The 13,866-nt window shown below is 33.7% G+C and overlaps 1 protein-coding gene across 1 annotated transcript in view; it reads right to left on the bottom strand.

Annotated features, from left to right (window-relative positions):
• Positions 1–562: 562 nt before the first annotated feature.
• The window catches only part of LOC136827084 (protein ECT2-like), a 247,932-nt gene continuing 234,628 nt past the window's right edge, over positions 563–13,866 (bottom strand). The window contains exons 19-20 of the mRNA XM_067084838.1: positions 5,183–5,269; positions 563–4,999 (exon numbers count right to left, since the gene is read on the bottom strand). Coding sequence (XP_066940939.1) covers positions 4,991–4,999; positions 5,183–5,269 — 96 coding nt within the window. The 3' untranslated portion in view covers positions 563–4,990. The remainder of the gene's footprint in view (positions 5,000–5,182; positions 5,270–13,866) is intronic.

Here is a 13,866-nt window from a genome sequence, read left to right as displayed (position 1 = left end):
ACAATTGATTGTGTGAGGTCCTGAGTACACTTCAAAGCGAATTTTTTCTTTGCTGTCCGCACGTCCAAGGATATCCTGATCACACGATGATGTGTTTTGTATGTTAGGAAAAATACAAATCTCTTAAATGTTTGTCATTTTTTGTGAGTGCATGTGTGAAGTCCATCAATACACTTGCTTCCGCCTTTTTTTTTTTATGTATAAACCTGACACAGTTTGTTAAATGTTGTTGGGGGGGGGGGAGATTAAGCTTAAACCACCACCCAGTTCCAGGTCTGCATCTATTGATGATTTCAGACTGTTTTAATCTTAGATGTAACATGACTTGATACACTGTAATCATGTTCTTTCTTCTTTCCTGAATATTTTAATTCCACTTCTTTTCCTTATATTTCCTCCCTATTACACTGGTTACGAATGATAGTTATCAGCAGCAGGCACTAAAAGGTAAACACATTACAGAAATTAGTTAAATGATAGTTATCAGCAGCAGGCACTAAAAGGTAAACACATTACAGAAATTACTTGGAACAAAGAGTTAAGAAGGAAGAAATAAACAAAATCAATCCAAAGTTTTTTATTCACTATGTTTCCGGAAAAAATAGTTCATTCCTGATTGAACGAATAACAGTACCATTTATGGAAGACAATACAGGCAGTCCCCAGTTACTGGGGGGGGAGGGGGGGGTTCTGTTCCTGACAGCATGACGATAACTGAAAATTGGCGATAATAGCACTGATCGCTGGTTATCAGTGCCGATAACTGGTTACGCTGATAACCGGCGATCAGCACCACCGATAACTGGTTATCAGTGATGATAACCGGGAATCGGTGTCGAAAATCCGGTTATCGTCATCACTAGACAAGCACCGTAAAACCAGATCGCCGATAACCGGGGACTGACTGTATATGAATTATAGTCTACACTATTTATATAGAAATTCAATGCAAAGTACAGCCTGTAATCAAGAGAAATACTGGAATGTTCAGACAGTAACAGAAGTTGATTTTAAGAAATCTTGTGTTGTAGAAACAAGAAAGCTTGGACAAGATTCACTACATACTACTGATTGATCTTTCACAGGACATAAATTCCTTAAAGAGCAAGGGGTAATTTCCACCGGTGAAATATAAATAGCCGCCACTTTGAATTTTATGTACAACACACATGTAAGACACATCACATAATTACAAGACAGGTACAAAGAGACAGAACAGATTGATATATAAAGAAGTAATACTACACAGAAAAGTAACAATCATGATTATGAAATGAACAATTTATTGCAAATGATTTGAGTAGAGGGAAATTACACAGTCCTGTGAAAATAAATTCCTCATATTTAATTCCTTTTTTGACCCAAAAATGCAGTCGATCATATATCAAATTTCAAAGACATAGTAATGTCAACATCACAGGCTAATGAAAAGGTGCAAGAGTAGCAATAATAAAAAGAAAACAATGAAAATGATGAAAAAAGAAAATAATGGAAATGAATATGGAACTGGCAACATGAACAACACAATAAGGAAATCAGTCTCTTGGATAAGAAAATTAGAAGCTTTTACCGCATAATGCTATGACAATGATGTTATACCTAAGAAAATCATTATCTATGCACACTGACAAGATAAGGAACACCTTAATAACAATGAGGATGCAAGTAGTGCTCTGGCAGACAGATATCCTTAAACATGGGCATTATGTATGCATTATATCTAAGTGTTCTGAGTGACACCAAAAAAACTGCTGCTTTTAATGTCACATTTCTATATGAAATTGATGTTCGAGAAAAAGTGTCACTTTTTTACTTGGATAATGCATACCCCCAATGATGCAAGTGAATGTTGCAGCAGAACACTGTTATGGATTAAAAGTGACAATGACACAAATAATGCACTCAAAACTGGTTATCAAGCCCAATGATCTGATTTTTTTTTTTTTTTTTTTTTTTTTTTTGTCGTCGAATCCCTGTCAAAACTTAAGTTTTTTGCTTGCAACTTTCTTACTAGGAATAAGAAAAAAGGTTAAAAGGTAAATTAACAATTATCTTGAGCACTGCATGCTTGATGATAAGTTAAGTGTATATTATTCCATTCTTTAAATTTATACATTTATAAAATACTCAAAAGGTAAATTAACAATTATCTTGAGCACTGCATGCTTGATGATAAGTTAAGTGTATATTATTCCATTCTTTAAATTTATACATTTATAAAATACTACAATTACATTTTCATACTCTTTAGATCTTTTTAGTCACAAAAAAATTGTAATGCAAATTCAAATCAACAATAAGCCTTCAAGATGTTACGCAACTGCTAGTGTTAATCAAAAGAATTAAATGCCTTTTCAAAAATTACAGTTTTACAAACAGCCAATAAATAATCACTAAAATACATTTTTGAAAGAATTCCTATCTAATTTTGAGCATGGTCAACAAAACACAACCAATGGAGGCAAACATAATGCTAAACAATTATGAGGCAGCTGAAACAAACTGGTCCGTTATTGTTGGTTAGCAAGCCTACTTGATCATCCTTGAGAATATATTCAACACACTACAATAACCCTGTAAGTGAAAAACATCCAAGTCATAGCCAATTAGATAAAGGACTTTGTAGATATTAGTAACAAGTAATGGAGAGACCGACAGTGATGAAGCAATAGTGAACCTTCTGCAGCTTACCTGTGAACTGGATATAGAAAAAAAAAAAAAAAAACATGAAGTACTTCAGTGACACTGAATGGGCACTTGTGAATATTGTCAGGGCATACTGAGCTAACCTTGAGTGCTGTACAACTTAAGCAAGACTTTATAATGGATAAAAAAAACGAAAATTTAAATGGACTTAAACAAAAAACTGTACAATCTAGTCTACTAATATACAATTACTCAAAACTAAATCCATTCTTTCAATGATAATGCATTATACATGATAATAAGAATAAATTATGTGTAATCAAAGACTGAAAAACGACACTGGGTCAGAGAGACATATTGCTTTACATAGTTTATACGTAAATATATACTTTTATATATAAATATAAAACGACAGTCATTTATGATGTGGAAAAGATTTTAACATTTACAAGAATGAGGGGATAAAACAACATACCACATAAGAAATAACAGGTACACTAAACCTTTAATGGTCCAGTCCAACATCATAAAAGAGAGAGAGAGAGAATAATAACATTTTCTGACAATGATGCTTGTACAACAAAATTTTAACTATTTACTAAACGTCTAACGGGTACAAATACAACATACAAGACCCTGAAAAATAAAGTTTCGCTATGCAGGTCACATTTGTTCAACACTTCTACATTTTCCACTTATTTTGCTAGTGTAAATTCAAGTCATTGTTCTTTTGAAGAGAAATCTAACTATTCACATGATAAATATTCATCATTACTATTAGAAATAAACAACTTAATTAATCATGTTCACAGTTGAAATCTCAAACTCTCTTAGGGTTAGCCAAAAAATCTACAAAATACTATTGAACATTTTTTAACCAACTGTACTTTATTTACATTTTATTAATAAAAACTAATAATCTGTTGTGGTACAAATTTTGTAAAATGGACAGAGAGTGATATGTTGAAAATTGCTAAATATTCCAGACTGCATAGCAACTAGAATAATTCTGTGTAAACAACTGATACAAAAGTTTACTAACATACCAAGTTAGGACACAAGATCAGATTTCCAAAACTTGGAAAAAATGTACCAAATAATGGAGACAAAGGCAACTACCCTCACTGTTTTGCTGCTCAAGCAATTACTATCTGCAAATTCAGTGACCATACATAAAATAATGGTCTTTGAATTTCCAAAGAAGTTCAATTTCAGAATTCTCATCTTTCCATGTCTTTATGAGAAATGCCAAACTTCTAAAAAAATTATAGATATATAAAAACCTACTTAAAATATCTGGTAATCAATGTGAAGTAACTTTAAAGACAAAACAATAGGCACGACTTTCAACATCATTGTCAATACAATTTAGATATGGAATGGATGTTAGGACAAGCATACTATATGACAATCACGACACCATGGTTTCACTGGGAGTCACATAGCAAAGAATAAACTATGATAATTATTGTATATTTACTTCGACACAAAAATAATTTTAAAATGTTTCCGCTATGAGAATGCTCCTGTTAACGGTGAACATTTCTGCTACCCCAAAATAATTACATTTCCTTAGGCAGTCTGTCTAAGGGAACATTTTAATCATAATTTCATATAGTCAATCTAAATAGCACCAACTTTTGAAATGTAGCAATCATTTCCTTACCTTCCACATACAAGACTAAAAAAAAAAAGGCTATTATTGGTTAGTATCAATTGGTCTAATACTTGAAATTACAAGTTCCAAAACCAATTTAAGAATTCTTGCAAAACAATTTACATGAGCCATTAACAAATGATCTCACAATTACTTTTCACTGTAGAAATCATCTGTTGTCAAAATAGTTGAACTGCTTTATGGTAACACTATACACTACAAAATGTGGCATGGAAGACATTTCTTTAGTATCATCTTTTGAGAAAGATAATCCAAGAAGTTACACAATAAATAGCAACCCTGATTATTTAAAAGGCCTGTAAAGAAAAAAAATATATGTTGATGTTTCAACTACAAAAAAGTACAAAAAATAAATGGGAAATGCTGCAGCCACTTCCTAAGATAAGATTGCATATGTTAGCTGCTTAATACAACTGCACACTGATTTGTACTTTTGGTTTAGACTTAAGTAACAATGTTGTTGGTCTGAAGTGGTTGATTCTTTTTCTTCAAATTTAAAATTCCAAAAACACAGGCACCTGTAGCTACTGTTTAACAATATGTTGTCCAGTTAGCACAACATCCTGCTCAACCTTCTCACATACTGGATAGATATGTTGATCAGCTGGTCAATCACCTGCTCTGCATCACTTCTTCTTTTGTAGTATCATGAAGGCAGTGCTGTCTTCAATGCGCCTGAGAAGAAATTACAAAAAGATTTAGCACCAACAGTCCAACCACAGAGGACTACAAAGATTTAGATTTGACAGAATTTACACAATAAAAATGAGCTTTTCCATGTGGTCAAATGGCAACCGTGATCTATTCTGGACACAAATCGCTACCCAGCCATGACCCACTTAACAAGCATTATCATACGTGTTTCAGAGGTCGTCTGCGCGGAGTGGGGGTGGTCATGGGTTGAGCAAAACCCCCAGTGGGAGGAGTCCCTGAGAGAGAGAGATCCTGGAACAAAAGAGAGCCAAATGTTAGTTCATGCAAGCTTTGTGAGGCCCCACTAATTAGCCATGCATTTAATATCTAGGAACAAACCTGTGCTTTGCAGAAGGTTAGAAAAGGTGCTTAAGTACCTATGTTAGCTTAATAACCCATCAAACTACAAAATTTTACTGATTTCCCATGCATGCTCACACACAAAGACAAAAAACTGATAAAAAATTGATGTGAACACAATTTTTTCATTCAATAATTACATCATGATGTGCATGAAAAGCAGTGTCTGTTGGTGATGTTTCAAATAAAGCATCAAAATGTCAAAATAAATATATAGTGGATAATGTGCAGTAGTTAAAACTATAAAAAGAGTCCCCTAAAAAAAGCTTAGTATCATTAACCCATAGATGACACCTATGTCAAAAAATTGTAGATAATGAAAACTGGGCTTCCAAGAACAAAATTATTGTTTTGGTAATATCACACTTTCAAGATTAATAACATCCAGATTTTCTTTTTGCATATGTTCCCATCATTTAAGTTATCAATTTGCAGAATTCCATAAACTCTGCAAACTAAATAAATATAAACAATTCAGATAAAGCTACGGAAATATGAAGCTGTGTAATTCTTGAAATATAAACCTGGAACCTTAAACAATCAATAAATAACGAGTATATTACAGATAACCTACAGTAAAAACAAAGAACCTTACCAAAGGCATGTTACTGTGAATTCATTTTCTTAGCAATATTCTAAATAATAACCTGGCCAAGAAAATTCAAACCTTGTGCTAGAATGATCACTCCCCTATTTCTAATCCACCTACTAAACTTTTCCTATAATTATTTCTTTCTCTTTGGAAAATGCAAAACCACAATGCCACACTGACTTCACATGTCAGATTGAAACAAACCTCAGCAATGTTTTAATCCCTTTGAAGAAAAGGACACTGAGAATTAATTATAGCAAGATTTAAGATAAAGACCTGGTGTAAACTTGGCATTACCAGGCCAATATCCTTTCAATGATTCCACCAATATTTTGGATTGGTCTTTGTTCCACTAACAACCTGTGCATGAAGTTTCGTGAAAAATTATATTTGTTACAAGCTCCAAAAATCTAAATTTGATCAATGCTAACCTTCCAAAAAAATATGAAAACCCATCACTATCAGTACATTCTTACTACAATATTGGATCGTAACCAAATTTTTAATGGACCAACCAATGGCTCCATGTTATTTTAAGAGAATAAAACTGGCCTACAACAAATTTTTTCAAGTAAATTAATATTTGAATCCCAAACAGTAAAATATCAGGCTGTGGCTAAACTTCCTTTAAAATACAATAGAATTGTTATCTTTCTAGTATTTAGGCTAAGGCTGGGCTTCCCTAAAAATGTTATGTACATACTGTAGTTTTATTTAATCTCTGTCATCATTATTTCATATGACTGACCCTTGAACTATCAAAAGCTTTAAACAATCCTAATAAAATGAGACAAAGAAATTGTAACTTATATCTTATCTGACATACAAGAAAAACATATTGATTTTTATTCTAAATTCAAATTAAATATTTATCTTTATCCATATATTAGTCAACAAAAAGGGCAACACTAGTTTTTAATTTTCATAAGTTCTTGATCTAAATACACAGTGAGCAAATCTGTTTATTAGCTCAACATCAAATTTGTTATACAAACTATCAATCATATATATGACCACATTCACAGTCATGAATGTTTCCATACTTAGTCTTTTGTTTAACAGACAAAAAAAGTTTAGGCAGTCAAATAGCACATGTCTTAACAACTAACAAGCATGTCAGTCAGGTGCCTCATATTTTGTATCATTTGGAAATGATACATCTTTGTGGGGATGTGAAGGAATTACATTTGAGACTGAAGGATCTGTATGGAAAATACTAATTTTATGTTATAAAATTTAAATGTTTCAACAAAACCAGATCAATCATATACAGTATATAACTAAATTACTATTGTCGGGAGACACAGCTACTGAGTACCTCAGAAAATGTCCATATGCCTGTTGGATCTGGGAGACTTAGGGACTGTTAGAAGTCAGATAAAAAGGTTCTGATAACCCCAGAGGTTGTACTGTAGATACTAGTAACCCTGGAGGCCTACAGCTCTAGTCTACCATGAATAAATGAATACAGATCAAGATATGATGTGAAAAATGAAGAATCCAGCATCTTCCCACAAAATACTACTACTTTGCCTGACATGTCTACCAGTCCCATTGAATAGAAATCCAATCGATCAGCAATTAGTAATCCCGTTCACAGTTAGCAAAGAAAAACCAAAGGTATGTAGAAACATGAAAATACATCTTTAGTAATTTTGTACTTAGAGCTGGAGTTTACTAGACTGAGTTTTGATATTTTTTTTATTAGTCAAAAGTGTGGACAATTTTATTGAAATTTTCTGCAAAACCTGCATCCTTATTTTCATTATCCACTTATTTTTCCATCTCACTGTATTACAACCACTATCGTACTTATTTTGATTTTAAATATCAGCAGTTTTAGCATATATATTTTAAATAAAAAGTTTAATATTTATTTTTTGTTGGTTTTATCTAATAACATTCTTCATTTTGTTATGTTTATATTTTAATACTGAATTCTACTAGTATTTCACATGTTAATTATTAATCATATCATTAATTGTATATTTCACCTTCATTACAGCACTGAATAATCCTGATGGTTTCCAACACTTGGTCTTCAAGACCTAAATTTCATAATCAATCACTCATAAGGATTTTAACTATCATCTATAAATTAGAAATACAGAAAAACTCAACAAATCTTGACAAAAAACAATATATTTGTATAATGTAGGTATTGGATGTGTTGTAGTATCTTCTTCAGTTTCCATATCATAATAACCACCTCATGCTTAACTGACTTGCTACTGGTAAAGGTGCTGCCAAAAGCACCCACAATTTTCAGCAATTTCTTTATGTTCAGTTGAATATGAGTCTATCAGTCATTGCATACACAGAATACTTCTTTATCCAACAGTAATGGCAAACATTCATCTTTCTCTAGAATTATACGTAGTTTTTTCAAGTTAACAATGAAACAGTTTGTGGGCTGTCAGGGTCACAGGACTTTAAGCATATCTACATATCATTAAGAGTTAATGAAATAAAAAAAGGGTTCTTCATATTGTTGGCTGACACAATAAGGTAGTGAAATCTAATGATGGTCTGAATAACCATAGAGGCACATGATATTTGAGAAAAGTACAGTCATTAATTAATGCCACCCAGGGAAGGTATTACCTATAACTGCCATCACGAACCTGTGACTTGTGGAGTTTGACGATTAACCTGTTAAGCGTCACTTGTGGGTGACATTGACCCTCGCCTAATGTCACATTTTCTCGCTCGCAGAGTGGTCATTTGGCCTATGCTAATTTTTATGCTTTTTTTGTATTCTTTTTTACAGATATTGTTTTTTTTGTGTAAACATGTCAGAATATTAAATAATGTACAATAAGAAATGAAAATTTTTTTAATTTTTTTGCATTTTTATATCCTAAAGATTACAGGCATGAGACAAAAAGAAAAAATTATTCTTTCATATGCCATTCCCTGAAACATAGTGCCAGTAGAGCAATGAATGGTTTCATTTCATTTACGTTTTGTATCATAACTATTTTTGTGTGTGTGATATTATATGCAAACTTTCTACGGCTTCATCTAGGAACTGGCCAGAAAATCTGTTTCAGTTACAATGTGCTCCATGGCTTCATCATAAAAAAAACTTCTCAAAAAACTCCACAGGGTTTTCCTTATTCATAGCAATGAATTTCACAACTTATTGGTTACTGCCCAGTCACTTAGCAATGTGATGCTCGAATCTAAATTATGGTTTTCTTCAGAATCAGATCAATCTTCTTCAGTCTAAGCTAGAGGCTTCTGGGCTGCTACTCTGAGTCTCGTAGTCATCATCAGTCTCCACACTGAGTAGTGATAATATCTCTTCAGTCAAAAGATTTTTCTTTCACTTTGGAACGCTCCTTATGGGGGATAAATGGGATCAAAACATGAAGAAATTAATCATATACCAATGAATGCCTGAAGTGTACTGAGAAACGAAAGGTTAGATGTCCTCCATCAGACTGTCTTTCTGTTTCAAAGAAAGTTGCCATTTATAAGGCCTAATTTAGGTCATAGTGTTACCAAATTATGTTCCTACAATTTGTATAAGAGCAAAGTGCATTTCTGAACTTGATCAGTGTGGCACCAGCCTTCAAAGAGGGAGAACAAGTTACCCTGTCGAAGGTGGTGTGATGTGACGGGTGGGCGACCGAGATATGCCGTTGGTGATGCTTAACAGGTTAATTAAAAGGCTGCCAAATGTGTAAACCCAAAATAGCAATATAATTCCAAAATATTTATAAAGGCAATGGAAAGAACCTCTGATTTTGTGGACTTGCACTCTTGCTCATTCTGCCTCATTTTCAGACACATTGCTGTAGGCTCTCAAACTCTTGCCCTCTTCCTTTGCTCTGTAGAAACATTCTAGTGTTGCCATCTCTTGATCCTGAAGTAATACCTGACAACCCTTAATGGGCAGAGCATAAGGTCTTCATAACTCACAATGGAGGACTGGAAAGGGATGACAAAGAGTGGTGTGTAACAGTCCTGGCTACTTTAAGTAAGTTGGAAAGAGAGCCCTACTGATAACAAACCTCTAGCATATCACTGCATTTAATAGAATTATGACTCCCTGACATTTTTCCTGGCTGTCGGACTTCTGGATTTATCTATCATCAAGAGAAATAGCTCTGCAAAGCACTCCTGCTGGGAACTACCAAGAGTCATCCTCTTGTTCTCCAACACCTATTTTATAAGGTTGAACATGGAGTCATAATGTAGGTCATCCACAGGGTATAACATTGCAGCTACCTTCTATGATGATGGATCTGGCTAGGCTGAACAGTATTTGCCAGATTTTTAGTTCAGGCTTGTCCCAAACAAATCTACTAATGGCGTATCCCCATAAACATCAAATATTTGAGTTCACTTGTGCCACCCAGATTTCTTACCTATGCCTTCATTTGTGAGCTGGCAGTCATCACACCTACCGTTCTTTCTGCTAAGAGAACAAATGCTCAAGAGGCCAAACAAGACAGCCTTTAACTCAAGGAAGTTGATGTGTCCTACACTGTCCTGCAATGTGCAAGTTCCTTCTGCACAATGATTCAGTAGGTTAATCTCTAACCATGATTCAACTTGTCTGTATATATCAATATCTCCAGGAAGAGAAGGACCAGTGGAACGACTGCTGATAGGTTACTAGGATCCTGTCACCAATGAAGATCCTTAGGGCACCCAATGAGGCTATGACTGGATATTCATCCAGTACACATAACTAACCATGACTTTATAAAATGGAGTTGAAACAGGTCTCTGAAGCATCTGTGCAGGACGACATTCTCCATCAACATTTGCTCAGTCAAGGATTGCCACAATTTGACCATGATCAGAATGGTATAAAAATTACTGGATCAAGAAGGGCAATCTTGCTGATCCTGTTCTCTGTTACGAAAACCAAAGCTGCTTCCATGTTAAGTCCATACCAAAGTACTATATGTAGCTCTTGTAAAAGGCACAGGATCTGACTTTCCACAACTGGCAGAATCCCAGGCTTTGACATTTATAACTAAACACTCCTACCCACACTTGCTAAGTGTCCAGATATTCTATAAAGTAGTTTTATGCTGTTCTGATCCATCCACACTGTCACTTGCGCCGTCTTGATAATGACTTGCTAAACCAAAATACAGGCAACTGAAATACCCCTGTTCAGGCGTTTTAGTTACACTTTTATAAAAAATTGAAAGATCCTCACAGAAAAACCAAAAAGTAGTTGATGCATACTGGAAAATTTTGGAATGGCACTGAAGATGGTCAATCCTCCTGAGAGGACACAAGCTGAGAAATTCCTAACAACAGGTGTTAACAGTGCTGTGAACTCACAAACTATAAGGTGACTGACTAATGCATATCTATGGGCCAAGTGGCGTGTATGCAGTTAGACTATTATATTACTTACTGGTCTCTTATACATGAGTTTGGGACATCTGAGACTGCAAATGTAGTCATATATGATTAATGGTGCTGTGATGAAACAAACACAATATTCAGCAAAGTAAAGGAAAGGTACAGAGATACAGTTGCAGCACCAAAGCCTCTTTAACTGTCTTTGGCAAGCAATACAAAGAAGTGTTACTAGTGTAAAATTTGCTCATTTTTCCTTATACAAATGGGTCCCAAACAACCTATTCCATTAGACCACACATCCTATATGCTACACAAAATAAGTTCATCAGATGCCAAAATTGACTGTATTCTTCACACAATCAAGTAAAATCACAACAGAATACAGAAGTCTAAGGGTCTGGTAATACTGTTGTGTTAGATGACTACCAAGAATAATCCAGCAAATTTTACTTTCAAGGACATTTAACTACAAGGGAAGAAATTAGAGATACTGTACTTTACTATTTCAAATATCTACTTCCATGTGACTCAAAGTCTAAAAGGTTTCTGAACTGTACTACAATACCCAAATACTGCATTAAGTCATTACATCTCTGCACCCTTCAAAAACCTGCTACCAACAGGGTTAAGGTGTTCCAATACCAATACCATAATTTTCACTTCTGCTCCAACTACTCTTTCCATATATAATTTTGAACCAAAAATAGGTAATAATGTGATTTTGAAAAATTTTGACCAAGATGAAAGTGATTTAAGATTAGGATATTGCTACCTAGATGTGAAGTGTAAGAACCTGGGACCCAGTGTCAAGAAAAAAAATTACCCCTGCTAATAATATATACCATGAGGAATGATGTTTAAGAGAACATACCAAAGGCACGAATGCAGAAACCATTAAGGTCTGGATGCTAGGATTTCCAAATCCTATACGCAGCAATAGTAATGTACACCATTATAGTGCCTGGTCACTTTCAAGATGTTAGTATATAGCTTTCATAAAATAACAAAAGATTTTGTACCTATAAAAGATGGCAAATGAGCATGAAACCACTTGGAATTCAGCAAAGTGGTATGTGAAAAACCAATATAGAAAAGAAAAGCTTTAATGGAACCACTAAAAAAAAAAATAATAAATAAATAAATTAAATAAATAAAAAAAAAAAAAATAACAGCAAGTGTAAATTTACTCATTACTAAACCAGTGGTACTGGACAATATATTTTGGAAGAAATGTCACTTAAATGACCTTAGGTTTACTAATCTTTACTGGATGACTACAGTCCTAAGACTCCATTTCAGCTTGCTTTAATGTTTGTAACCATCCTTGGCGCAATGAGAGATCACAACTCAGAATATATATTTCTAAAAGGTACTAGGTAGTTTAGTTCACTTCAAGCTTGGACATCAAGTAGTACCATGCAAATACTTACAAATTTTAAGATCAATACATAAATGGAAAAAATATTTTTAAATGTGGTAAGATATTTTTGAAAAATGCACTGACTGACATTTTGTAGAGAGCACTTAGTACAGCCTTAAAGTAAATACTCTCCTGGGGACGTTGCAAACAAATATTTTTGAAAAATAAACTAACTGAAGTTTTGTAGAGTGGACTTACTACAGCCTCAAAATGTGTGCTCTCTTAGGGGAGTTCAAAACAAATATTCTTTATAATTGTCTAACACTGACTTTCAAACAAAACATTTTCAAGGCTGGTTGGAATACAGTAAAGGTGTCTTTACATAAACACGTATACATATCTTTATTTTATAAAATGAAAGTTGGATTTATCCATAGTTAAATATACACAATAATACTATATTCACCCTATAAATCAGGCAGTAAAATTATTATATAAAATTATTATAAGCATCATAAGATTCACAGACTGAATCATTATTTCTTTCAGACAGCTTCATAATCCCTCTAGCCAACTTTGTTACTTAACCCTTAAACGCCGACTGGACATACCATACGTCGACTAAAATTGTCTGTTGGGTGCTGAGTGGACGTACGGTACGACGACTACAAAAGATTTCAATCTTTGGTCAACTTTAACTCGACCGAAATGGTCGAAAAACACAATTGTAAGCTAAAACTCTTACATTCTAGTAATATTAAATCATTTACCTTCATTTTGCAACAAATTGGAAGTCTCTAGCACAATATTTCGATTTATGGTGAATTTTTGCAAAAAAAAAAAAAAAAAATTCCTTACGTCCAGCGGTAACTCTGCCGAAAATTTCAGAAATTCTTTTGTCATTTTGGCGTAATTTTTGCACCGTTTTATATTAGCCGTTACATAAAGTTTTATATATGAATATGTGCGCAATTTCATGTAAAATACAACAAAAAACAACCCATGGTTGTAGCTTTTATCAGTTTTGAAATATTTTCATATAAATCATGATAAGTGCCAAAATTTCAACCTTCGGTCAACTTTAACTCGACTGAAATGGTAGAAAAATGCAATTGTAAGCTAAAACTCTTATTCTAGTAATATTTAATCATTTACCTTCATTTTGCAACAAATTGGAAGTCTCTAGCACAATATTTCGATTTA

This window comes from Macrobrachium rosenbergii, chromosome 41, assembly GCF_040412425.1.
Source record: "Macrobrachium rosenbergii isolate ZJJX-2024 chromosome 41, ASM4041242v1, whole genome shotgun sequence".
NCBI classification, from domain to species: domain Eukaryota; kingdom Metazoa; phylum Arthropoda; class Malacostraca; order Decapoda; family Palaemonidae; genus Macrobrachium; species Macrobrachium rosenbergii.
The sequence above is the reverse complement of the archived record's forward strand: the minus strand, read 5'-3'. Positions and strand labels throughout refer to the sequence as shown.